Here is a 27,950-nt window from a genome sequence, read left to right as displayed (position 1 = left end):
AGGACAAGCGAAGCGTTGGCATAGAGGAGCAAAAAACTAATATGCAGCGGCTTGTGATGAACAAAGTTGGTCCGAAGCCCGTCTTCTCCTGCCCTACTGTAGGCTGCAAGGCAACATTCTGCAAAAAACTGAGGCTGCAAGAACATATGGTTAGACATACTGGGCTGGTAAGGATACTTCTAGTCTGTGAGTGAGAAAGCTACAAGTTTTGGTTCAATAGATTTTTTTTTTTTCTTTTGTGAGGGTTTTTTTTTTCTCTTTGTGTTTGTGTGGGTTTTTTTTTTCTCTTTGTGTTTGTGGGGTTTTTTTTTTCTCTTCTTGTGTTTGTGGGGTTTTTTTTTCTCTTTTTGTGTTTGTGGGGTTTTTTTTTTCTCTTTTTGTGTTTGTGGGGTTTTTTTTTTTCTCTTTTTGTGTTTGTGGGGTTTTTTTTTTTCTCTTTTTGTGTTTGTGGGGTTTTTTTTTTTCTCTTTTTGTGTTTGTGGGGTTTTTTTTTTTCTCTTTTTGTGTTTGTGGGGTTTTTTTTTTTCTCTTTTTGTGTTTGTGGGGTTTTTTTTTTTCTCTTTTTGTGTTTGTGGGGTTTTTTTTTTTCTCTTTTTGTGTTTGTGGGGTTTTTTTTTTTTCTCGTGTGTGTGTGTGTGTGTGTGTGTGTGTTTGTGTGGGTTTTTTTTTCTCTTTCCCCTGCTATTACTTTAGTCTCAGAAATGTACCCTAAATCCCGTGTATATTTCTATACATTAACCAATCCTGTGTTCAAGGAGTACATTTTATGCTCTTGTCCACAATTTACTAATGGCTAATTTAGGACCCACGCAGGTTAGAAGTCATAGGGGGATTTACTAAAACTGGAGAGTGCAAAATCTGGTGCAGCTGTGCATGGTAGCCAATCGGCTCTTAACTGCAGCTTGTTCATGTAAGCTTTGACAAAACCTGGAAGCAAATTGGTTTGCACCAGATTTTGCACACTCTAGTTTTAGTAAAGCACCCCCACTGTGTTAAGTTGTTGACAGTGCAAGCTCTCTGGTATTCCTCTGATGCCTGCTATGCCAGTAAACTAGAATCAGGGAGTATGTGTAACTTTGGTGTTGGCCCTCTCAAATGATTCCCGTACCACCACTGTTTTTTTGATTGTGTGCGATTTTTTTTTTTTTTTTTTTTTTTTTTTTCTTTCCTTCCCCCCCCCCCCCCCCCCTTCTAGTGGTTTATCAATTGGAATAGGTTCTTTAAAAAGAACTGAGGGGAGGGAGAGAGTAACTGGTCTATAAGGTTGGTTTGTAATCCTTGGGGTTAGTGCACTGAAAGTGCAGCTTCTCTAGATCTGAGGGGAATATGCAAGGAAAATAAAAAAATTGATTTTTGCTTGTACATATTTGGATGAAAGAATTCACCAGCGCTTCCCCTCGGATCTAAAGCAACTGCACTTGCAGTGCACAGTATCTTTACCTTTAGTAAATCTGTGTAGGTTTTTTGTGGTTTTAAGAAAGTAAAGGTCAACCTTTTTGAATTTTGCATAGGAAAGTTTTTTTTTTTTTTTTTTCCCCATCCCAGTCTGTGTCCCATTAGGGAGATTTCCCTTTTCTTCCTGCACCATAGACACGAGAATTGAAAGGAAAATCTGTGCAAAGTGAGGGGGTTTCTTTATATTGCCAGAACTAGTGTCCCCATTGGAAGATTTCCTTTTCCTTCTCTGACAATCCCAAATGTGGGATTTTTGGTGATCATGAGAAATAGGCCAAATACAGAGGTCCCTATTGGGGGCACACAGTAATAAAACCTGTCTGGGGTTCTAATTCCTCTCTAACCAAAACTAGAATAAAAGCTTTACCTTTAAGTTTCTTTGAGCTACACTCCATGCCCCCCGACTACTTGGCTTGAAAGGGTATACTGTATTTGGGCACGGTGCACACTGTTTAACAAGCTAGTTGTCTCTGGTATTTGTACTGCAAGGAGATGTACATGACCATGAATGGATGATCCATCTGCCACCATGTTCACTATTTAACCACTTCAATACCAGGCACTTATACCCCTTCCTGCCCAGGCCAATTTTCAGCTTTCAGCTGAAAGGGGATAAATATAGTACTGTATAATACCAGTAATAGCTAAGGTTCAGGATTTTTAAAATGCATAATCAAAGGGTGGGAGGGGGGTATAGGTAAGGAGAGGGGTAAAAGATCACCGAGATTAAGGTTATTTCTGGGGAGTGTTATGACAGAAATGTGTAATGCATGTCTGTTTTATTCGCTTTTGTACATTTAATATGGTGATGTGAAAACAATAAAATACTTAAAAAAAAAAAAAAAAAAAAAAAAAAAAAAAAATGCAAGTGGAAGCGGGTACCTGTCAAAACAATGTACCTGCTCCCCCAAAAGGTGCCAAATGTGGCAGCGGAGGGGGGAGGAGGCAGAGAAGCAAAGCTTCCACTTTGGGTTGAACTCTGCTTTACGTTACCTTTAATTGCCTATGTAGGGCAAGTACATGGTTCATCTTGGTGCCCTGTTTTTCACAGCACATACTTTCCTTTCTGTTGCTTCTTACTTCTCCATTCAGCTGCGGGAAACAAGGAAGGGAAGCCCTGCCCCGGTTGTAGGTTATACATGGCTGAGGATCCTCTGACTGCACTAGGCCATTTGCTAGGTACCAGCACTATTGTACTAGAGGAAGAGGCCTGCATGGATGGACTAAGCATGCGATTGCATTAAAGTTTATGTAAACCCTAATTCCTTATAATCGGTTTATTATACCATTGGAAAGATTTTATCTGTTTTAAAAATACAAAAAATCTGATCTACTCAAATGTTGAACTGTTTAGTGCTAACTTCTTGTGATATCTCAATGAGCCTTCCTAGTTTATCCTGGACTACAAAAGTGAGACAATATTTGAGAAGGTGACAGCTTCCTGGACCTGTTTGGAACAGGTACATGAGTCTGTCAAATAGATGAGGGTGGCACTGAGGCTGGAGTGTACATACTGCAGACACTCTATCCTCCATGCACGTTCATGAGGGTGTTGGCTGACATCACTACCAAATATGGCCATTGACCTAGCTCCTAACTGTCCCTGTTTTCAACAGACATTTCACTATCATCAAAGTCCCCCTTTCTCCTCATTTGTCCCTCATTTTGGTCTGATCTATATAGTTGTGTATATAAAATGCACCATTTATCAGTGTTTTACAGTGCTAAACCTTTCACCCAGTTTCTAAATTCTTGCATTTGTACATTTCCAATGCCAATATAAAAAGAATAGTAGTGGTCAAACTACTTATGGGTTTAACTAATTTTTTTATGTATAATTCTCTTAAGAGGCATGGCGGGGGTTGTTTCCTATGCCTACCTACTTTTGCTAATAGGTGTCCCTCGTTCCAACCTCAGTTTGGAGGTATGGTCATTGCCACTTTGGCTATTGTCAGTCAGTATCCCTTCCCCTTTGCCCCAGACAACAGAAAGTAATCTGGCAGCTTCCAGCTAAGGCTACTTTCACATTTATCCATAGCAAAAACATAAAGGCATTTTTACCGCATTTGCGGTGTATTTTTTACATGACATGTGATTCTCACAACACAGTTGCATTTCTGATGTTTTTATGCCTTTTTACCCCATTTTCTACTGATTTCAATTGGGAGGAGCATTTTTACTGCACCAAGCCTGTACTGAAAATGCAGCAAGCAGGATTTTAAAAAAAAAAAAAAAAAAAAAAAATTCAGCGGGCCCGCAACAGATCCGTGTGTTCATTGGATTGCATTGTCACTTTTTTACCCAAACGTGGAAGAAAAATGGATTGGTGTGAAAAGCCTAATGGAGGGGGAGAAAGGGGGTCTGCTTGAACATATTACAGCCTATATATGAGTGTAACCTGTTCAAAAGGTGAACCTAGCCTTTAAGAGGCTCTCTAAGTGTGAGAACAACGCGATCAGACACCGCTGATCGCTCAGTTCTCGGTGCTCCAGGAGCAGTCACCAATCTCTGCCCTACCCCGCTCACTAGAGTGCTGGGCTGTGGCTTAGGTTCTCAGCAAATTGTTCAGAGGCTGAGCAAAGTTCCTGTCCAGACATTTGGGTGGATCCCAACTTTAAAGTTGGGATTTTTCCCCTGCCTGGACCGGCTGAGATGTCAGCTGACAGCACTCTAGCCTGTCGGGTCACAGAACTGCAGAACGAACTGCACTCCTGTGATCCACAGAAGTACATCCAAATGAGCGTTGGCTGTACTTTAAGGCCTTTTCAGAATGGCATAAGGCAAAATAGGCTAAATTTACAAAAATATTGAGTGCTGTACGAGTAGTCTGAGCTGTCAGATGCTGTTGCATTAATGGTAATGGAGAATCTACAATGTTCATATAGCACTACTCCTTTAGGAGTTGCTGAGTTTTGCGTCTCCTTTAAGCTCTGCACAGCCAGGCAACACACATTTTCCTCCACACTTTCACTGTCAGTAAACTGTCCTTTTTTTGTCCTTTCTGTTTTTAAGGGGTTTGGATGGGGTTGAGGGGTGTATGGGATGCCCAAGGAAACTGCAAACATGGGGGACAAACTCCTTAGCAACTCTGTACAGATGTGGACAAATAGTTTCTCCTTTAAGAGCCCTCCAGCTCTCTAGTGAACCTCCTCGGATCCCAGATGAATAATCTTCTTTACCCAGCCGCACTGAAGGTATCTCCTTTGCAAGGGGAACGTCCAATTCAGCACAGCAGCCCCAGATGAGAAACTAGTTGGGTTTTCCACCTGACTTCCCTCTCCCCTTATGCAGCCTAAGGGGTGTAAGAGTAGTCGCTGTCCTTACTGATGGCTTAATGGGTTGGTGGCTGCCTTCAGGCCTTTTGCTGGACTGGCTCCATCCCTGCTGCTCAGGATGTTCTCCCTTGAAGACGGTGATACAGTAGAGATCCTCTTCTCCAGCACCTTCCTGTAGCTAGGCCCCCTCCCAGACTCCACACTGCAGCCCGGGACAAGGTCATCTAGCTCCCAGGGCAAAGATGATAAAGGTCACCAGTACAAGACAAGGAGGGAATCCTCCCATCATGGTCAAACTACAGGGTCTAGCCCTTGCATACTAAAAACCAGAGCTTTTTTTCAGACAATAGGTGCAGGAGCTTACCCTTTTCAAAATTACCCCCTTGTCTCTGCCCCTTACCCACGTCCAAGCACTGTTCCTTGGTTCCACCCCCTCCCAGTACCCTCTGTTTAGAGAATACAGGACCAAAAATTGTGGTGCTGAGTAATTTGTATGGAATTTAATAAGAGCAGTAAAATAGACTGCTGTCAGCATCAATAGATTCCCCTGGCAACAATACCACCCCTTACAAGAAAAAATTGTTCTCCCCTCCCCCAGCCAGCAACAATAGACCTCCCAAGCAGTTAGCCATATTAGACCCCTCTCTCAACAATAGACCACCTAGAAACCACTCATCAATATTGGACCCCTCTCTCAACATATCTATCCTATCAACAATTGACCCCACCCCTAGCAACAATAGACCTCCTGAGCACAATAGACTCCCCTAAAAAATGGATCCCCAGCAGCCAACATCAATAGACCCTTCAGCGCACCCCAGGATCCTTTGCCATTACATACATTCAGTGCTAGAGGTGCCAGAACTGCATTCACCCATGTTCCCATTGGGGGAAAAGCCCTGCTCAAAACTAAAGAAATGTCAATACATGTATTCCTACACTAGGATATTTTGGCATCTGAACCATATTTTGGTTTAAATTTTGAAATTCCTAATCATTGAGGTACCCAGTGATTACAGCTACCTTCATATCTAGCAGAGTGTGCTTACAGGAACAGAACCTGTATTTAAGTCCAAGGTCAACTTCACAAACAGCCCAGTGGGAAGCAGCCAACTGGGAACACTCACATGTAACAGCAGTGTGGAACGGAGTAGGACTTGGATGTGCTGATAGCGTCTTTCTCAGAGGGCGCAATACGGACTGGCCAGTCTGTACCCAAATGGGCTATCCTGTCCATCTGGAACCGTTCCCTGACATGTGACCTGTCCCTACACTACCAACTCGCAAAATGTGCACAAAGCCTTGGAGCCAGGGTCTTAAACTGCCCAGGGTGGTTTTCAGAGTCACTTGGGGTGGCAGCATTCAACCGGATTGCTTCCCCAGTGACCAAGGAAGACATAGAGGAGCATTGTTCCTCTCCCTCTTCTCAGCCGCTGTGGTTGAGTGCCACCTTCAATGGAGAAAGACTGCACCTGCCTACAAGGGTTCTTCTGAATGTTGGTAAAGCACAAATTAAGGTGGATCACTTTCTTTAGTATGGACAAAAATGGATTTGCATATATGTGGGGGGGGGGGGGGGACTTAATAGTAAACTGCTAACCAAGAGTACACTTTTTTTTTTGGCTCAGAAACCATTTCGCTGTGACAAGCCAGGGTGTGGGAAGGCATTTATCCGAAAATCCAAACTACAGCTTCACTGGCAAAAGCATCAGGGTGTGAAGAAGTGTGTGTGAGTCAGATACCAGACCCTCTTTCCATGTATTCGTAAATGGACATCAATGGATTTAATGGCATATATTACAACTTTATTTTTATCCTTCTAGTTGCTCAGCTACGGCATGTCGTGCTGCCTTTTTAACCAAACAGAAGTTGAAACGTCATCAGCAGCATAAACATGGAAAGACTGCCCCCTTAAAGGTGTGTATGAAACCCCTGTCTGAGTACTTGGCGTCTGTGTTTATAGAGAACTAGATTGCCTTGAGCAATGCACAGGCTGTTCGAGAATAAAAAGAATAAAAATCTGAATGCTTTCATTTGACTAAAATTGTCCTAAAGTCACTTCATTCAGAATGTCAAGACAAAAGGCCTTCACATTGGCCTATTGTGATCATCAAGCCAAGAATGAATCAAGCCAATATACAAACACTCATAACAAACATTGATATTTAGCCATAATCTGGTGGAAAAGTGCATCTTGCTACTTGGGTTGCTATTTATGGTAGAGGTGTAGCTTGAAGCTTGTGGGCATGGATGAAAAGTTGACTTGGGGGACCCCCTGCCATGTGCCCTCCACTTCCACTGCATGCTTTACCCATAATCCTGTATAGGTATATCCAGAAACTGCATGTTCCCCTGCCCAGGCAGCCTGGTGCCCAACCACCCTCACTATGCCTCAGTTATGAATGAACAGTGAGTGATCAGTTTGTTGTTTGCCGAAAAACTGCCACTCTCCATCCTGAAGCATGAAAGGGAGGGGGATGGGCAGCAAGAGGAACAGGTACTAGAGGGGTAGCATTTACTAGGCCTGATCAGCAGTATTTTTCTGCAGCAGCTGAATGCCAATAGGAGAGGGTGGAGAAGTGGGCTTTCAGCTACTGCAAGAAAATGTAGTTGAGCAGGTCTAGTAAATGCTGCACCTCTTCCTTTTTTCTGTCCAGGCCCCCCAGAGTATGGGCAGGGTCGCCATTGCAACCCCTGTGACCCACCCTATTGCTAAGCCCATGGTTCATAGGCACTAAAGTCCCTTTTTGCACCAAGAGTGCTATCTGGCGCAACTGTCAGTTTTCAAGTGGGCCCGATCGGATCATCCATAAACTATGGACCGGCAGGTGTCGGCAGATAAGGGTCTGTCTGCTGGAACCTGCCGGCATCTGATCCTGTATGCCAAAAACGGTCGGATGGGGATCCATTCCCCCATCCATCCAGTGGCACGGACAAGTGGTCAGTTTCCAACTGACCACCCTATAGAAGAGAGCAGGCTGTGTCTGCTCTGCAGCAGCGGAGTGGGCACTGAGTAGGCAGATCTGCTGACTGGTCCGCCTCATCTGAAAGGGGCTTAAGAGATGGATTAAGACCAAAGTAGGCCATATTTATTACTACTCCAATAATTTTTTTTTTTTTTTTTTTCCCCCTGAGGAATTGTAATATCGTCAGCATTCTGTATCCCTCACTTATACACCCAGGCTGTAAGTTCTTTTTTTTATCCTCTTATACCTTATAGCAGAGGAATGGAATTAACATTAATGGAGGTTTGGTTGGTAAAATTTTCTTTCTGCAGAGGTCCAAATCTTTTCTATTACTAAAGTCTTTCACATCACAGCCCCCCATATCACCGCTCCACCCTCACAGACCTCCCACATCACAGCTCCCCTACATCAGTTCCACCTCACAGAACCCCCATATCAGATTCCCCCCCTACCTTAACTGAGCATTGTGGAGGGCAGGAGGAATGGCAGGGTGGACTCCTGTTCTGTATGTACTCGCCTGCTGCTGCCATCGCCACTGCTGTTGATGTCACCGTAGGGAAGAGGGCGAAAGGAATGGAAGGACTCCTCTTCTGAATGTACCAACTTACTGCTGCTGCTCAACTCAGACCAGGGAGGTGGGAAGGAGGCACAGAAGGTCTCCACGGAGGGTGTGAGCTGCCCAACTCTTGTTAGAAGGTAAGTGACCTGTTAAAGGTTGGCTCTCCCCCTGTAGACCTGCAGTGCCTCCCATTCTCCTTCCTGCTCTGAGTTAGGCGTCAGCAGCAGAAAGTTGGTACATTCAGAAGAAGTCCTTCCTTCCTTCCTTCCTTAATTTACTCCTGCCCTTTTCCATGTTGTGACTTCAACAGCAGTGGAGACTATGGCAGCAGCAGGTAAGTACATACAGATTGAGTCCACCCTGCCATTCCTCCAGATTTCTAACAGCTGCAGGGGCAGAAGGAGAAGAGTACACTCGGACTGTTAAGTGGTGTGGGTGCTGTCTGGACAGGGCTGTCACCCGATCTGTATCCGGACCACCATTTAGTGATGCCTGCCCTATAGTTATGTATAGTGCATTAATGTGCATTGAATTCCATTAAAATCAACAGATTGCAAATACACCAAGTTTACAAAAATCAGTGAGGAATCATGTGAGGAAATGTTTAACCCCTAGTGCATTCTGGTGAGCTGAAATGCAAGTGCATGGAGTTGCCATTCAAAATGAAAATGCGTGTAATGTGCATTACCATATGCTTTCCTGTAACCTATGAATGTAAATGGGCTGGTTCTTCTACCACTATCTAATTTCTGGTTCTTTACACTTTCACTTTACACTTTTACCGCTTTGTCATAATGAAAAAAACTAGTGATTGTAGGAAGGGCAGTAGGTTGCAAATGAAGAAAAGTCTTGTCTAGTTCAACCAATGGGGGGAGAAAAAAAGTAAGTCTCCAATATACAAAATCCTACAATGACAGTTGATCAGAGAACTAACCCTATAAAGCATGGTCCAATTTACTCAGTGTTTTCTGATTTCCCCCCCGGGGGGAAACAGGTATTCCATGGATCTATCGGGGAATCTCACATCTATATGATGTTATATCTGTTCAGGATTGGACTGACAACTCATGGGGCCCCTGGGAAATAGGGGATCATGGGGCCCCTGTGTCCTTGCTCAAACTCAAAAAAGCCTATGAAAAAGGTACCAGGGGCATCTCATGGGGCCCCCTATGGACCCCAGGCCCTCGGGCAGTGCCAGTTTCCAAATGGTCAGTCCACCCCTGTATCTGTTATATTTTGTGCATTTAGAAAGCCATTTAAATCTGAGTTGGCCAGAACCAACTGAAGTCCTTTCCACAATAAACTGTGAAAAAGCTGTCATATGTGGAGGTTAAATCTTTCCCCCGGTATATAGTGCCTATGCCTTTTGTAGTATCTTGGAAGCAAGTCTTAAGCAAGTTCATTATATGGACCACTTAATGGTGTATTTTTAAACAACTTTTTTTTTTTATACATGGTGATCATATCTTCCTTGCAAGCTCTAAAAAAAAAAAACAAAACAAAAAAAAAAAACAAAAACCACAAAAAAACCAGGCCATAGTCTTTTTGTAAAAGCAATCCTATCAGCTAAATGGCTGCTGGATTGCTTTTACAAGTGGTGGGATGGGGTCCCCACCTTCCTGGCCGCTCCATCCCACCGGGGAACCCAGGGCTGCAGCTGGTGGTTCCCACCAGATAATCAGACAATCGGGGCAGTTCTAGGCCCAAATAAGCTCTAAGGTTTAAGAAACTGGAAGAGACAAAATATTGTCACTTATTTCCAGTTTGTAAATGAGCAATTACTGGTTTAAAAAAAAGTACCTGTCACTGCCCATAATGTTCATCCCTTGTGATATCAATAAAGTTGATAATTTAATGGTACAGCGTAAAAATAAAATTAAGTGACATTTAAAGCGCCCCTTTCCTCCCATGTTTGTGTGCATGAAGTATCACTGTGAATGTCTGATCAAGATCATTAATATCAAGATCATTAATTCCAGCACAAGACCACCTCTGTAAATCTGAAGTGGCACTTTGTAAAGGCTTCTAAAGTGTTGCTTATGGATAACATAATGTATGTAGTTGTTGCACAGGCGTGAAAAATGTTAACGTGTGACATGTCTGGTATCAATTACTCTTAACAATACAGTAGGGGAATTTGTCGTGTTTCCCCCCCCCCCCCCCCCAAGAAAATTGCGTTTGACAAACTGCTGCATATGTTTCTCTAGTCTAGGTCCTCTTTTTAAATACAAAATTAGGTTTTATGTCCTTTTTTTTTAGCAAAAAATATAATTTTTTTTTTTTTTTGCATGTAAAAGTATCAGAAAATTCCTGCTCTTAAAGTGGCTAAAAGGGTCCCAGCACAGGATCTTTTAGTACATCACTATTCACTTTAGACAAGAGGTCTCCAGACTTTCTAAACACAGGGCCAGTTTACTGTCCTTCAAACTCTGAGGGGGCTAGACTGAGGCCAGTGAGTAGAAAATGCCCTTGGAGTAAACCATGCCCCATTATTCATGAGGAATTTTGCCCCATTGTTTGTATCAGGGGGAGGAATAGTGCCCCATTGGTGGCAGTGGGAAAAAGGGTGCCTCATTGTTTGGGTCAGTGGTAGGAATAGTGCCCTATTATCAGTGACAGGAAGTATGCCCTGTTGGCGTCAGTGGGAGGAATAGTGCCTTGTATCAGTAGGAGGAATAGTATCCCAAAGGCTGGATAAAGGCAAGCAAAGGGCCACAGTTTGGAGACCACTGCTTTAGACCTTTCAGAGTATGAATTGTTAATTGCTACTCTCTGAATACTACCCTTTTTAGTCAGTTTTCTATCCATTTACAAAAGAAAACAGGTTTGTTTTGACCACTTCGGTCATTTGTAAATCAATGCCAGCTAAATTTTCTTGAAGAAAAACTCTTATCAAGACTCTTAAGCATCTTCTGACTAGAGGTTAAACTAAGTAGTCTCAATAAATGTAACCAGCTGATTGTTTAGACACATTTATCCTCTGTTTTGACATGTTCATTTTAAGCCATGGAGAAGGGGGTTCTTTTGGGCTAGGACAATACAATCCCCATTAAGGACTCAAGCTCCCCTATTTTCCTTTGTATACACAGAGCTAAAGGTATTTAATACATTGCCCTTTGTCCCTAGTCAGTAATGCTACTCAAAGCTTCAAAGCTTTTTTTTTTTTTTTTTTTTTTTTTTTCGTAAATGGGTCCATGCTTAGACCAAATTCATATTTGAAGAATTTTGTCTGTGTGTGTGTGAGAATAAATGGTTCACAAGTAGTAATTCTGATGATCCACTTCTATAGCAGATTTCCAGGACAGGTATTATAGCAGGAACCAATAATAGAATTGCGTACTCACCAGACGCGCATGGATAATGTGCATATAATCAATATCCACCAGGATCTCTATGGTAGGTGTGATCCACAACCACCAGAGGTAGGGAGCCCTGTATCTAGGCTGAGCACTCATCCAACCTTAAGGGGACCTCTGGACCTAGCAGCTTTACCATATATCTTCCAAGGCAGGATGACCTACCCATAGATGGAAGCTCACTCACCCATTCCGCCTACCGTAAAGATCCTGGTGGATATTGATTATATGCGCATTATCCATGCGTGTCCGGTGAGTGCGCAATTCTATTGGTTCCTGCTCTAGGCACAAAAACAGATAACCACTGTGTCACAAATAAACACATTACATCCAACCATGCATAAGATCAATTGTAAACTTATAACAAATTATACATTTTATACAAAATTCCATGAGGTAAAAAAACGCCTAATTGCAATAAGCAGTACAGTCCTCATAAGGTTTTTAACCCAAAAGTGATGACAGGTGTGCAAAGATATCCAAAAATGGCTGAAATGCCCGCTCACTTCCCTGTTTTGACCCGCAGAGGGCCAAAACACTTTTAGGATCACTACACCTAGATCCTTAGTGCTTGGGACTCCTCCACAGCTCTCCACACTGATCTCCCCTCAAGTATAGACTCATAAGGTAGCAGATCTCTTCTCCAGGCAATTGAGCAGTAAGTGGCCACTCATTTCCTCAAAGTACGAGTGAATACTTCCATAGTGTAATACTGTTTATTCACTATTGAATATAGCACCAAAATATTGTATTATTCTCACACTTTAAAAAATCTTTCCCATTGCATTTGATAAATCAAACCTCAGATCAGATGTAGTTGCATGGGTGTCTCAAGATGGCGTCTGACCAGAAGTCCTTCACCACCGACGCATAAAATCACACTAACCACGTGATTTCATCAGGGCTCTTCTGTGTACTGACCATATTCCCTCCCAGGCTTGATGTGCTTGTTTGCAGCTTACATTTAAATGAAATCCTATGGTCATAGTTTCTTGAAAAAGTATTCATACCCTTTTGAAATTTTCCATATTTTGTCATGTTACAACCAAAAATGTATTGGGATTTTATGTGATCGACCAACACAAAGTGGCATATAATTGTGAAGTGGAAGGAAAATTATGGTTTTCAAATTTTTTTTTTTTTTTTTACAAATGTGAAAAGTGTGGCGTGCATTTGTATTCAGCCCCCCTCAGTTAATACTTTGTAGAACCACCTTTTGCTGCAATTACAGCTGCAAGTTTTTTTGGGGATGATTATCAGCTTTGCACATCTAGAGTGAAATTTTTGCCCAATCTTTGCAAAATAGTTTTGGAAGCTCCGAGCTATAAAGCCTCACGAGCTGGGTTTCTAAACTGTGCAATCTGGCACATTGTAAAAGTATAAACGGAGTCCCTCACTGAACTTCAAAAGACCTTCCAAGGGGTCGTAAAAACAGACGTTTAAAAATGCACTTTCCATATAAGTTGATATCTTCACGTAGGACATAACTACCTAAACATGGAGCCTATATTCGGAAGGCTCAGTTTGAGGCCATTCTCCTGGTATGTGACACCTCTTAGCTGGCATATATAGAAAAGCAGAAAAGTATATATCTTGAACCATTCAAGTGCATATTTCATGTTTCATCTCTAACCATTCCGCAGATGTGGCTGAGTATTAATATACTAGTGCCCAGGCTGGCAAATGTAGCTAAGAAAAGTTATGAGCAAAATATAAGCTGAGAGATTCTGGTTGTAATTTAGGTCTCCACCCAACACCCCTCCCCAAAAGACCATTGGTTATTACTCCAAAGACACCCTGCTAGGATTTGCTAGGAAAAGGTTGTTGTGCTTTGAGTGTAGGTGAGAGAAGTCTCCTGCTTTTAACATCGAAACTAGCAGTAGAGCCAAATCCTTTTTTGGCTCATGAGACTTGAAGCTGCTTAACCAAAGGCTTTTTGGCAAGTACTTATCTACTTAAACTTCATTCTGTTATCTCTTTGCTGTGCTATTCTGTGTATTTATAATGTATACATTGGTTACATCTTTTTTCTGTAAATATTTTTATTGCACCCTTTTGACTTTTTTAGTAATCTTTCTTTCTGAAAGTGAACTGTTTCTAAAGCTCTTTAATGCAACTTACGAATTCCTGCCGCTGAAGAGCGCTAATATGTGTGTTTAACCCTGTCTGCGGTGACAGTGGTATACAGATGCTTATCCAATCATCCTAGTGTTATTGCTGGTATTGCCAAGTTTCCGCTTTCTCTGTACAAAAAGAAGGTGGTGGCAGTGTAAAGGGTAAATTGTGTAATTACCTGACCCAGTCACAATCACGCTCAGGCTGCCGGTACATCTATTTGTGGTCCAGTGAGCTGGAAAATCGTGCAGGGCGCAGCTGGGCGTGGCATTGTTACGCACGTGATATCACGGTTTTAGATTGGCTAGTCCTTCGGTCACAAGTTTTGTCAGAAGGGCAGGGGTCTGACGCCATGATTGTCACACTGGTTGTTTGTCTATGAAGTGCTTGCTTGACAAGGGGGGTGGAGCCCCTGAAACTCATATCGGCCCCTCCCATCCCAGACATGGGTTTGAGTTGACAGCTACATGCTGTCTCATTGCAGCTGCAAGCCCCCCTGGCTTGCCTGCAAATCCCTGGCTGTGCTAGATGTTTGCACTGCTGCAGGTCCTGCTCAGCTTAAGTTGGAATATAAAGAGTAATGCGGGACAAACCCATTCGACGTGGGACATAGGTGAAAATGTGTGAAAGTCCTGCCCAATCCAGGACTGTTAGGAAGTATGTGTATGGTAGTTCATTTGGAAGGGGTCACTACTGGAGGAAAGTGTGCTTTTGGGGTACCTACCACTTAATCTTCTAGTGGATAGTGTCAGCAATTGGCCTGTGTACTTGCTTCCTGCAGGAACTTTGGTGATCATCTTTAATTTCTTGGTGTCAAAATTTTCTACAAACTGCACTGTGCCCAGGCTTCAGAGAATATGCAGACTTGAAGCAACGCTACCTGCACTCCTGCCTGCTCTTGCTGTCACTTTTCACGTGTGTGGGGTTCTACCCACACAGCCATGTCATTCATGGCAATCTATCAGTGAATTAACTAGAAGTCCCCTTCTCCACTTAAGGGAGTTGAAGAACACACTTGTAATTCACGGACACATCCTCCAACTTTGTAACACTCCATATGGAGGTACAGGCAGGAAATTTAGGAGCAGTGTCTGCAGGAACGTGTCATTTCACCTGCAATCTGTTGATCGCAGTGGCAATGCTCTGCAGGCTCGCCAGAACAGAGGGAGAGAAGTCACCCTAACCCTCAGGGAGAAGTAGGCTTCTTCATTGAGATGGTCAAGTCTCTAAAAAGCCAGTGTCTGGAAGTGCAGTCAAGTTCATAGACCTGTAACTATGCAGAACAGTTGCTTTAAAGCTCGACCTTGATCACAAGCTTCCTCTCTTGTATTTTTTTTTTTCCACTACAGTGCTCAGTTTCTGGATGTTCCAAAACCTTTCATAAGAAGAAAGCTTTAAAAAATCACTTGTCTGTGCACAAAGGAGAGCCCCTCTTTGTGTGAGTATACCTTCTACCCATATGTTTAAAGTATAACTTGAAACTTAAATGTCTACTGAATGTGGCTTGGGTTCCCCCACCTTTCTTTACATTGCTCTTGGATTGTAGCGTCAAAAAGAGAGCCTGATGTTAAATCTGAAAATCCCCCATTGGCTATATATGCATGGCCTTCTTAGGTGCAGATTATGGAATACTAGAGGAAACAATCTAGCTTTTTGTGTAGGTTTTTTTTTTTTTTTTTTTTTTTGGGGCCTCAGCCAAAATTCAGGTATGGCTCGGTGTAAGTCTTAAACATACATCCCAGCAAGGCTACTACATCCCCAATGAGCAACATGCTAGCTCTTTCATGTCCATCTGGGAACAAGCATAATAAACAATGCAAGGTTGCCTCTGCAAACCTTTTTCACCTCTAAGCTCACACCACTGAGCCAATTCATACTTCTGACTTTCGGGTCCAAAGTTGTATAACAAGTTGCACCCTATGTTACCCAAGGAGTACAAATTCAGATGTGTGAATTCAAGTGACAGCGACTTGAAAGTAGTTCCTGCACTACTTCGGTCCTACTTTCATGCGGCTTGATGGCTATAGACTTTCAATGTAAACCCCCCCAAAGTTGAATGAATGTCGCACCTGAATGTTATACATGCAACTTTGTACAGCACAAACAATCATTCTTGGTCAAAGCTAAAGTCACACTCATCCAAAGTTTCCTTAGTTGCTCTGTAAAATCCCAATGAAAATAATGCAATTTTGAAGTTGTGAAAGTGTGAATGGAGCCTAAATGCCTTTTTCCTGGCTGTAGAATATAAATCATGGCTCTTTCCACTTTGCTTCTGTCTCCTACTATTGAGGAGGATCCAGTAGTTAATAAGCTTAGGAACAAGGAGCAGAAAACCGAAAATAAATGAAGCTCAGGCCAGCTAAAGCCTAGCTGCTTAGGTAAAGGCAAATTAGGCTGCTCTAGCTTAAAGCCCAACTCTAGGCAAAACATGAACCTCCTAATACAGTATACCTGTGTGGTATTGCTGGCAGGTCTTATATGAAATAGATTTATTTGGCTATGGTAGTGTGGGAAGGATTTGACTACTTGCTCAGAGATGGGCTTTAGGCCTGGGTTCCTGCACATATCTGGCTGCTATATAACTGAGTTATCAATTGAATACTTTAACAGTAGATGCAGTATGTTATTTGTAAGGTGAAAGTTAGTCTGAGGCAGATAACAGGGGCTCATTACATGCCAGGAAGCATAAACTGCAAGAACATTTTGGTTGATGCATTAAGTGGTACATTTTGCTGGCAGCATTGTACTGTATAAATCTACAAAGTGTACTGTGAATATCTGTTTCAAATTCTATACAAACGTGACTAAGACTGATTTAATTAACACATTAAGGTGTTGCAGGAAGAAACTTTTTTCCATATTCTGGATGGATTGGAACTCTTGCACAGGTGATAGTTCATTTATGAAAGTGTTGTAGGCAGGTACAGTCTAGTTTCTTCACTGTAGGTGGCACTCGTCCAGAGTGGCAGTACAGCTGGAGGGGGAAGTCAGGAGAAACTGTTTCTCTGATTCCCTGGAGAAGCATTCTGGTTGGTGCCACTGCATTCAGGGGACCCTGGCAGCCACATTGGGTCACATCCCCATCTGCAGTAGGGAGTTTCTGGAGGAATAGGGATAGCTCTGGGCCTACATCTGTTCTCCAGGGAGAGATGAGAATTTCCCCATTGTCCCCTGAGGGGGTATTTTGCTGGGGGGGGGGAGGGGTTCTATTGTTTTTTTTTTTTTTTTTTTTTTACCTGGGGGGGGTGTCTATTAACTATAAGAAAAGCAATATTTATATATCCTTTACAGCTAACACTTACAAGGCTGCAGATTTTGGAATGTGGCGGGGGGGCTGGGGGATTTTAAGTACTAATGGAATTTCACAGTAAAGATACAAATTTCAATGTGTCTAAATATTTCAGATTTTCTTTGTTTGCAGTTGTGACCAAGCAGGTTGTGAATGGAAAGGTTTTACTAGTGCAAGCCTTACAGCCCATCGCAGACGCCATGCAGGTAAGTGTTACATTTAATGTCTTATGAGTTGCATATGATGTTTTCCTCAGCCAATTAACTTGGGCAGAATTCTAAGTTTACTATAGTTTTTGGTCAAGCCAACAAATTATTTCTATGCCATAAAGGTCTGGCTGCTGGGGCAGCTGTAATAGGTTGTGGTTTCCTAAGGTACGTATTGGTAAGTTGTCTGGTCTTCTCTGCTACTGGGTATAGTTGTTCTTGGCACATCCCCCGCCAAGAAGATCTTGTATTTTATGACTACAAGGCATCTCTCGATTGTCCGAGGTGGAGAGGGGGGCAGATGACATGAGGAAGCTTTTTATTTGATACACAATATACAGCTTCTCCTGAATGGCAGGGCTGCAAGATTGACTTGACCTATACTCTGCAACAGGAAAATGTCTCGTACTGCTGCAGGAACACAACGCCACTTGCTTTCTGTAGCTAATGCTACAACAGTCTTCCACAGCAGCCACACTGCTCTGGCATGGGGAAAAATACATTCTGGGCCCGCTTGGTGCAAATTAACCTTTTTAAAGTTATGGTAAATGTTGACTTCTACATTAGGTTAGTGGCACTAATTATCCTACACATTCACTACTTGGTCGCACTAAAATCTATTAAGAAAATCTTGTTTGGTTTTTCCTCTTCCCCTTCTTTCAGGACAGCACCTTGAGACTTCGGCTCCTCCTGAGGAAGCGCCTCCACCCTGAATAAAAGTGAGGCCTCCCCACACCAACCTCAGTAATATTTCCTCCGGTGGGGAGACACTGTCTCTGAAGCCCTTCCAGGGCGGTCAGAGGATTGTGCTGTGCCTGGGGAGGGCGCTGGACCGGGTGTTGGCTGTCTGGTGCCTATCCCACTTTGTGGAAGGAGGGACCGGGCCCCCTCGGCGTAGCTGTGGTCGGGGTGTCCCTTTTTACCTGGTGTTTTTCTTTTTTTTATTCCGATCCCCTCTGGGGAAGGTTTGGGGTGCCAGGTGTCCACTTTTCTTTGTCCAGGGGGACCTAGGGAGATGTACTGCAGCCCCACGATGTGCAGGCAAATGGAGCCTGAGGCGGATGACATCACTTCCGATGGAGGGGCAAGACTTCCTCCTGGGACACGTGCCTTAAAACGTGGACTGGAGTGTGGCCGGTGCTGAGGGCTGCATCCTGCAGAGGCAGGAGATGCAGGACCTCAAGGTGGACCACCACCGTGGGCCATGTCCTGAACAGAAGTGCTGGACCAGGTGACTCCAGCACCAGCCAGCCTCAGGTAAGTGGCTCAGGAATTTTTTTTTTTTTCTTCTGACCCCCTTACCCCCCCCACCCTTTCCTAGCGGATTGGTCCCTAGCTCCAGGGGGGTATCCTCAGACCTTCTGGTGGTCAGAGGGACTAGAGCAGGGGGTGGGAAGAGGTCTCGGTTTAGAAGATTTCCATGTTCTGCCAGAACGGGGTGGGGGAGGGAGGCCAGCCCTGTCTATGGTTAATGAGAGCCCTATTTCTGTGTTCTGTTTGCAGGTGAAAGCTAGGGAAAAGCCCAAGCCGCAGCATGGGGCCAAAAAGTGCCCCTCAGACTCCTGTACGAAGGTGCTGTGAGTCTTGTATTGAGGGCCTGATCAGGGAGGAAGCTCCTTCCCAGGGTGACCTGGTTAAGTCAGTTAGGGAAATGAGTGCTACTTTTTGATTCCTTAAGGTCCCTGGTCAAGAGTTTCCCCAACAAATTGAAGCTTCCCCGGCGACTAGTAGGGAGGCAGGGGGTCCAAGAACAGGACCTCAAACGCTATACGGGTGTTTGGCAAAAGTTCTACATTAGTAAAGTGTGAACTAGTCCTTGACCTTACAAAAGCCAGTAAGAGGCCCTTTCCAAAGTGGTACTTAATGTGCTGACCGGCCCCCCTATTTGAACCACTGGATTAAAGTTACCTCAAAATCCTGACCGTATTCCTGGCAGTGGATAGTACAGAAAGGAGAGTGAGTTGGAAGCTCTATCAATTGGAGTCCCCTTCCAGATTTTTGCGAATAGGGTAATGTTTAGGATAGACCCGGGCTTCTTAGCCAAGAAAGCCTTGATTTTTAATCAAGGCTAAGAAATTTACCTTCATTTTTTTGTTCTAATCTCTCGTGTGACCAAGAGGAAACTTCACACGTTTATGTTAGAAGATGTGTGTGTTTTTTTTTTTTTTTTTTTTTTTTTGTGGGACTGGAGGGATCAGGAATTCAGATTCCCTTTTTGTATCCTTTCAGGAGCAATGAAGGGTTGTACAGCTTCTAGGCACACCTTAGCTAGGTGGCTGAGACTGGCAATTAGACAGGCATGTCTGAGGGTCTGAAAGTCCTGGAGGGCATCGTGGCGCACTCTACCTGTGCCATGGCCTTGTATAGTCTCCCCAGGTGACCAGAGGTGATAAGTCATGAACTGAGGTCAGTGGGTGGAGGCGTTTCCTCAGGTGGGGAGGAACCGAAGTCTCTAAAGGTGCTGTCCTGAGACTCCTGGAAAAGGCATTACCGTAAAACTTTCCTTTTTTTTTGTTTTTTTTTTGTGTTTTTTTTCTGCCTCCTTGCAATATCTGAAATTCTGAAAACCTTTCTCACTTGTGTTTGGAACAAGCAGTGCATGTTGGTTGTGGTCACATGCACTCCTCTATGCACACTACAAATCCCAAAGTGCGTAGTCACTAGCCACTCTTGGAGCTGAGCAATAGGGTGACTGCATACCTACATACAGTGAGACCATAGGAAAGTGTAGCAACCCTCTAACAGGACAATGGATTACAGCTACGAAAAAGAAGCTGAGAGCAATAGAAAGTAATTTTTGAGTTAAGAATACATACATTTTTTTTTTTTTTTTTTTTTTTTTTTTTTTAATCCCTTAAAGGCCTTCTGTTTACGCAACATTGGTTGGGTTGTTGCTTGTGGACTCTGGGCAATGCTACATAGGCCCATAAAACTGTAGTGTATATGTGGAGTAAGCACTGTCCTGCTGCCCACCCACTTTCCTTGCACTTAACTGCATTTTATTCACCTGCAAATCAATGGATGAGCTTTGATCTGCATTTTGTCAGTTAAAGCAACCTGACATTTTTATTGTTTTTTTCGATAAATACTTTCAACTATAATTCTGCAATAACATTATGGGTTACAGAAGTGGGTATAAAGGGGCCCATGGGGTATACAAGTGTAAAGTGGATAACCTATTTTCTTTCCAGCTGATGTTGGGCAGGGGGGAGAGGGCACTGTTGCTTTTTTTTCTTTGTGAACCAAGGTGGACACAAATCTATCAGATTAAAAAAAAGTACAGAATCCTATACCCACATTTTGATACTTTAAAACATGGTTCAATTTGCTATAGCAGGGGATCAATAAATTCTTCCTGATCCCCCAGAAGGCAATCATATTCCCTGGATCAACTAACTTGGTATTTGAACTGTCCATTTATGCTTTGTTCATTTAGGAATATATCTAGTTCAGTCTGAACTGACCAGAACCAATTCTAAATTTTCACAGCTTATACTTTGAGGAAGCCTTTCCATAAATGTCCAGGCATAGTGGCCCCTTTGTGATTACCTTAAAAATTTTACATCAATTCACTAGAAGGACCACTTATTCATACATGGTGATCATATCCACAATAACCTCTTACAAGAAGATAAATTCAGTTCTGCTCATCTTTTCTCAAAGTTCAATCCACCCATGCCGCTTTACCAGTTTGGTTGCCCCTCTTTGCATGTTTCTTTTTGTGAACGAAGGCCCAAAATTGAACTGCATATTCCAGATGGGGCCAGTTCTCCTAGGTTGTATGATGCATGTTTATTTTTAGCCCCCAAGTGCATTCCCACCTAGCTGCCTAATTAAACAGTACATTAAGGTCTGCTTGTATTTTGGGGGACATCCTGTAAGAATGTTCCAACTAGTTTGGTATCAACAGTTGATGTAAAAATAACTTGCATGGTTTTTGTGTAGTCAGTATGTAATGTTTCTTCATAGGGTACTTCTGCTCTTTCCCTGGCTGCCAAGCTAAGTTTCAAACCTGGAGTGCTCTACAGAAACATGGAAAACAACATCCTTGTAAGTAATTACCCTTTTTCCTTTGTCTTTAAAAAAAAAAAAAAAAAAAAAAAACTAAACCAAAAAAAAACCCTATTAGTGAGGCTGTATTGCCATGGGTATGCGATGTATTAAATGTTTACAGAACTCCCGTATAGTGGAAATGTAGCAGAAAAATCTCACTTCAGTCTTGGAAGCCAGCAGTAACAGCCAACAAATACAGTATGTTGGCACACCAAAGATGAAGCCTTGCAGAAAGAAACTCAATGTGTTGCAACACTGTATTGCTTGTGATGGTGTGTTTACTATATTTTCCTTCTTTTGTTAGTGGAACTTCAATGTCCAAAGTGTAAGAAGTCCTTTAAAAAACAGGCTGCTCTGCGGAGGCACAAAGAGACCCATGTGGACAAAAAAATCACTTTGGCCTGTCCCAGAGAAGACTGTAAAAAGACATTTACTACAGTCTTCAACCTGACTCATCATGTACGAAAGGATCATCTATGCTTGCAGCCTTACCATTGTTACCATGCTGACTGCAATAAAACCTTTGCCATGAGGGTATGTATGGGACATAAAATCACCTTTTGGCTGATAGCTGGAGAGTTGGGCACAGGTAACATTCTTTTCTTTTAGGAAAGTCTGCTTAGACATCTTGTGGCTCATGATCCTAACAAGGAGAAAATGAAGGTAGGAATAAGATAAATATAAATGTATTTTATTCTTACATGTAGCCAACCCCTTTACAGGCGACTCTTAAGCTGGTCATGCACCATATGATTTGATTGTAAAAGCTCTTCAAATCTGCTTTTTAGATTCAACAAACTATGCAATGAGGTCGAATCCTAAACCATTTTTTTTTCCAATTCCTATAAAATCAGTTGGGCCCTTGCACTACATTGTTGCTGGTAGATCTAAAGGAGACTGTACAATAGATTGCATAGTGCAGGGTCACTTTGACCCCCCCCCCCCCTTTCCAATGTTGCATACTAAACAATGAGTGGGCATTATTGCCCTAAAGGTCCTCTGGTGATTTTTCTCATACACTTGTCAGCTGGGAAGCTTAAATTGCTTCCCTCAGGTTCAAGGTAACATACTTGAACCTGTTGGGCATTTGCCTGAGCACTTGGCTGCACAGTAATAAGATACAGGACCTTGAGCTTTCCTATTAAAATCCCTGAAGGTCCCTGGGGGTTTGCCTGTCCAGACCAACCTGGACCCATACAGGGACCAGCAATGTAGGAAGGTAAGATGGGTTCTTTTGGTTATCACTTATTACTGTAGCCTTATAGCAGGTATGAGACTTCATTTCTCCACTGCTGGCAGTGCATTTATTGTCTCCTGTATAGTATTCATTTTTGCACATCAGGAAACCAAAACTTTTTGGCTTCAATTATTGAGTGTTTACATTTTCAAACGAAGTGGTAAAATTTCCACCATAGAGCTTGGTCTTGGGTGGATGACCAGATACATAGGGTTGTGCTCACTGTCCACTTCTACCTAGAGCCCTTAGGGGTACTCTGGCACTTCCTCCTGCCCTTTTGGCAGATTGACATCGCTACCTGATGGCCGACACCAGAGTTCAGGTGTATCCTTCTGTAGACACATGTACCCCCACATGGGAATACAACAATGGTGGAAACCAGGCAAGGGAACCACAGTAGAAGCTCTGAAAACCTTCACCCTTTTGATGTCCTTCAAGCAATCCCCTTGCAGTGAAACGGGGTCCTATTTTAGTGCCAGTATCTACATTGACCCAAGCTCTCAAACAAACTTGAACCCTATTCCCTGCAACTGTCACAATTTCTCAGACAACAAATACCCCTAAAGGAGAAGTTCACCTTTGGGATTGTTGCATGTTCCACCCGTTTTTAGGGTGTACTCTGTTCCCATAGCCACAGCCGCCACCCCCCCTCCCTCTGACAGATATAGTACAGGGAGAAGTCTCCCCATGCTGTCAAATTTGAAACATGGCTGCATCACTCATTGACTGTAAATTAATGAACTGCAAGTCCCAACAGCCTTAGCAGCTGTTGGCTTGTTTTCAATGAGCACCGTGGTAGTTCATTGAAGATTCCTGTTAGAATATCTGCTTGCTGTACAGGATGTATGAGCAAGCAGGTATTCTGACAGGTCTGCAGCAGTCCTGCATGGCATCGGTGATCTACTGATCGCTGGGGCAATGCTTTCCAGGCTCCTGTAGACAAAATAATAAATGCACTTTTTTTTTTTTTTTTTGTATAAAAGGTGAACTTATCCTTTTCATTCAGCCATCACTTTCCAGAGCTCAAGGTTCATTAGTGCTTCTCCTCCTTTACTGAAGTCAGAATTATTACTAATACCTTCATAGGTATACGTGGACAACAAGTAAGACCCAAATGCCGTGTTGGAGACAGAAGATTTTTCCCCAGCTTCCCATACACTTGATGCTATGCCCTTATGCCATATGCTTGCAAATGTCTTCTCACTCATGCTGTATGCAAAAGCCTCAGTATAGTCACACTAAGATCAGCAAAATGCCTTCCACATGCATGAAAAATAGAATAAGCAACTTATAACTATTGGGTTTCTCCTGAAAAATGACGTGGGTTTTTTTTTTTTTCCCCGGTGAGAATTCCCAAGTAATAGTGAAAAAATTCACAAAACTGGACTGTTCCATAGTAGACCCTGCTGTGGGTCTTAAATAAAAATTCTACTGTGCCCATAGATTGTTAAAGAATTTTTGCAGACAGAAATTGAGGTGCTTTGTGCAACTCTTTACTTTTTGCAGGTCCAACGCTGCATACAGCCATTTGCTTCAATTTTGTCAGACCACAGCCAATGGACCAGGGCAATGAACACTCAACAGGATCTGGTCTGTCTAGACTTGACTCTAGAAAACTTAAAACTGCCTTTCACCCTGCTGCAAATCTCTAGACTGGCTAATTTCTGTCCCTATGCAAAATCCTATAGCTAAAATCTTATTCAGATATGAAACCTTTTACAGGCAGCTTCAGCTGACCGTGTTGTGTGTTTTTTTTTTTTTTTTTTTTCCCCCCCTCATTAGCACTTGACAAATTCAAAAGTGGAAAGGTCCATCTCTCACAGCAGAAAGCATTAAAAACCTAATTTTCAGAATGCCCCATTACTCTGCTTATTAGGTTTAATCTTCAAAAGTCAAATTTTAAGCTTTTAGTGCAAGATGTGGAACACATTGGGATGTCTGTAACCCCCCCCCCCCCCAACAGTGGTTTCAAGGGGGTACAGAATAAAGTTCCAAACGTTACTCCCTAATTGTATTTCCTAAAACTAACCAATCTGTTCAAGGAAGTCAGAATATAGATTGTCCTGAACTACCCTATTTCCAGGGAATGGTTGTTCTGGAGGACTAGTTTAGATGATTCTGTTGAAACCTGTTGATGGTACAACACCCAATGGGAGCATTTGTCCTATCCTGGACTTAAAATCCCTAAAGTCCTTCCTTTTTTTTTTTTTTTTGTATTCATAGGTACTGCATGGAATAAACAAGGTTCATTAGTGCTTCCGAGTCGAGGAGAAATATTTGGTGCCAGTAAACCATAAGAGGTCAACCTCCAGATACCCACTTTATGTGCACTTTCTGTGCTTTGATAAACTCCTAATTTGTATCTCTAGTATTCATAAAGTTGATTGCACTCCTTGCCTACTAGACAGAGGGCATCCAGGTTACCTTGTAACTAGACTACCTTCTGAAGTTATTATCCCTCAATTGTCTGCAAACATTCAAAGGACTATCCACATTTTGGCTGGGTAATCAACTTTCAAATGTCTTCTCTCCAGCCTTCTCTGCATCTGGAGTATCTAGGCATCCTAGACATGGCCCATGGCTAAACAAGCTTCTGTAATGTTGGCACTCAGACCTAAGATCAAAATTACATCCCTCTGAGAACTATCCATGAGTCAGTCCTCACGTGAAGCGGTTTCTTAACTCTGTTCCACTCAAGGCCTGTCCAACACAACTTTTTGTTGCACTGGAACAAATGCTCTTAATCTCTTGACTTTCCTATGCTTCGCTCTAGTCAAGTATGGAACTTCCGAGCTTGGATTACCAATCCAGCATTGAAAATTGGGGTGAGGAATCTTCATCGATGTTGAAAAGTCCCAGCCTTGAGGTTGGGGAGAGGAGTGCATCAATCTTGGTATAGGAAGCCTTCTGACCCAGAGAAGCAAAGCTTCCCATCTGTTCTGGTGCTCAGGGCAATAAATGACTGGACAACCTTTCTCCAGGGTCACCAGTTTAAGTGCAGTCAGACAATGCCATGGCAGTGGCCTAGATCAATCCCTGAAACCAGGAGTAGGGCAACCTTGAAGGAAAAGTCTTATCTCCTGGCTTGAAAAGCACCACCAACTGTTCACATGGCAGGAGTAGGCAATTTTAAGGCAGATTCCCTCAGTTATCCTTGCCTAGACCAAAGGGAATGGGTCCCTCATCCACAGATTTTAATGGGGGGACCCCAGGTATGGACCATCTGACTTTTTAGGTTCAACAAATTGCTCATTTTTTTGGCCAGACCCAAAGGTTATCCACCGCTGGCTTCAGATGGTCCAGTATTCCCTGGAGTCCATATAGGTTAATATGGTGGAAAAGAGAATCTGTGATCTCATTTCACCAAACTGGCCCAGAAGAACCTGGCACACAGACATACTCCTAGGACAGGGGTAGGCAACCTGCGGCTCTCTAGCTGTTGTGGAACTAAATTTCCCATGAGACATTGCAAAATTGACAGTTACAGCTATGACTTGCAGAGGCATGATGGAACTTTTAGTCCTGCAACAGCTGGAAAGCTGCAGGTTGCCTATCCCTGTCCTAGGAGAACACTTGGCCTCCCCCCAAAAAGCCAGGCCTGCTGTCACAAGGCCCCATCAGAGAGCCATACTATTAAAGTTGGTGACTGAGAAGCGGGATGGCAAAAAGTCAGATGTTTCAGTGGGCTGCCCTCTCTAAAGGAGCCCTTCCTGATCTTTTACAGGTAGAAGGTAGCCTTGTACCTAATACCCTGCTTTCTCCACAAGGCAGTGTTGGCCTTTCTTCATTAGGAAGACAGCATCCTACCTTCCTTGTGCTCTGTTCTCAACCATCCAATGGAAATGTTATCTCCATTGTTTGGACATAGTCGGATGTTGGGACTCTGAAAGCCACAGACTCAAGAAAATGTTTGTCATACAGACAGGGACTGGTACACACTGCTTTAAAGTCCAGACAGGTGGATAAAACTCATTAAAAGCTGCTGATCGCTGTAATGACCCATGTAGCATGGCTCCTTCTGCTTGATAAACCTAGAGCATATTTATGAATTTTTGATTATTTTTGTTATACTGTGATAAAGAAATGTGCAACATTTCTCCAGCATACCCACTCCATACTGTACAAGGTACTCGCATCTCTCAAACGTACTCTTTCATGTCTGTTATGAAAGGTAGAAGACATGGGAGTAAAGTATTCTGAACCCTGTGAACTTGGGTTATCAAGGCTAGCAGTATTCAAGCCTGGAGTACTTCAGTTTGGCCAGAGGGTTCCAATTTTCTGAAACCAGCAATGAAAACTTAACTTCTACTTTTTTTTTCCTGGTTCTGTTCATCTGTGCCACTGAAGATGCATGCGAACTGCTGTAAGGGCACTTTTTTTTTTTTTTGTTAATCAGACTTCACATGCCTTGTCTGTATGGGGCTGATGCAATATTGCATACCGCAGTACTCCGATAAGTGACTTGGAATACTGTATGGAGAGCAGGCTGTAAGGGTGGGATGGAATCTGCACAGCTTGTTCTTGGTGAATAGCAACCAAATGCACCTCTGCCCTTGGAAAATGGAAAGCAGAAGGTTGACAGTTACTGGCCTAAAGTCTAGCAATGTGTAGGCTGTGCATATATTGTTTTTTTTTTTCTTACATTTAGCACTTGTACCACAACCTTGCCAATTGATATCTACTCATTACAATGTCATGTCCCCACAGCTCAAATCCAACATTAAACCATCAAAGAAACGTTTAAGAGGAGCCGTCTGCCAACTGCCAGTAGTGGAGCAAGATCTGAGTCGTCTGTTTAATCAGAAACTTTGCTTCCGAAGTAAAACTCTCCTGGAGAGTAACCTTTCTATCCTCTTCAATGAACGTCTGCTACGAGATCCTGTGGAGCCAGAATTTAATCTCAGCAACCTTTTCCAGCTTGTATCTGCCCATGCTGAGAAAGCAGCCTAAAGGTCTGACTGCAGAGCAAATGAATCCTGGAAAAACTGAACCACCTATACCACTGATCAAAATCCTTCAATTTGTCAGTCTAAAATTTGCTACTGAGAGGTATCAGATTCCTTAATTTTAAAGACCACATCTGCTTGGCTGTTTCCAATAATATTAATTTGAGAAGTTGGGTCCATCTATGATCTGTCATAAAGAGATATGCAGGAACTCCTGCCAGTTTTCCATTTTGTTGAAGTTCAGCCCAGAAAATATAACTGGCCCTGAAAATGTTCATGCCAGATAACCTGTCTACAGGGATCCTGTGTGTATTTGTAATATTTTGTAGCAATTGTGTTTTTTTTGTCTTTTGTTTTTTTTTCTTTGATTCTTTGTATGTGAAGTAACAGATTTTTGTTTTGTTAAAGGGAAGATCTCTGAGAATGATGTGGTCATGTCAAAAGGACAATATTTATTCTGGTCATGTCAGAACAATAAATTTTATTTATTCTA

At 42.8% G+C, this 27,950-nt stretch overlaps 1 protein-coding gene across 1 annotated transcript; it reads left to right on the top strand.

Moving 5' to 3' along the window:
• Window positions 1–6: 6 nt before the first annotated feature.
• LOC149444117 (P43 5S RNA-binding protein-like) lies at window positions 7–27,950 on the top strand. The gene is made up of 9 exons (XM_089654866.1): window positions 7–167; window positions 6,359–6,459; window positions 6,554–6,647; window positions 15,076–15,164; window positions 17,148–17,221; window positions 21,191–21,271; window positions 21,579–21,808; window positions 21,884–21,937; window positions 27,219–27,950. The coding sequence occupies exons 1-9, from the start codon at window positions 42–44 to the stop codon at window positions 27,459–27,461; spliced, it is 1,092 nt and encodes a 363-aa protein (XP_089510992.1). The 5' UTR covers window positions 7–41; the 3' UTR covers window positions 27,462–27,950.

This window comes from Staurois parvus, unplaced genomic scaffold (genome assembly GCF_062004578.1).
Source record: "Staurois parvus isolate SC_StPar_1 unplaced genomic scaffold, SC_StPar_1.0 ptg000813l, whole genome shotgun sequence".
NCBI lineage: Eukaryota > Metazoa > Chordata > Amphibia > Anura > Ranidae > Staurois > Staurois parvus.
The sequence above is the reverse complement of the archived record's forward strand: the minus strand, read 5'-3'. Positions and strand labels throughout refer to the sequence as shown.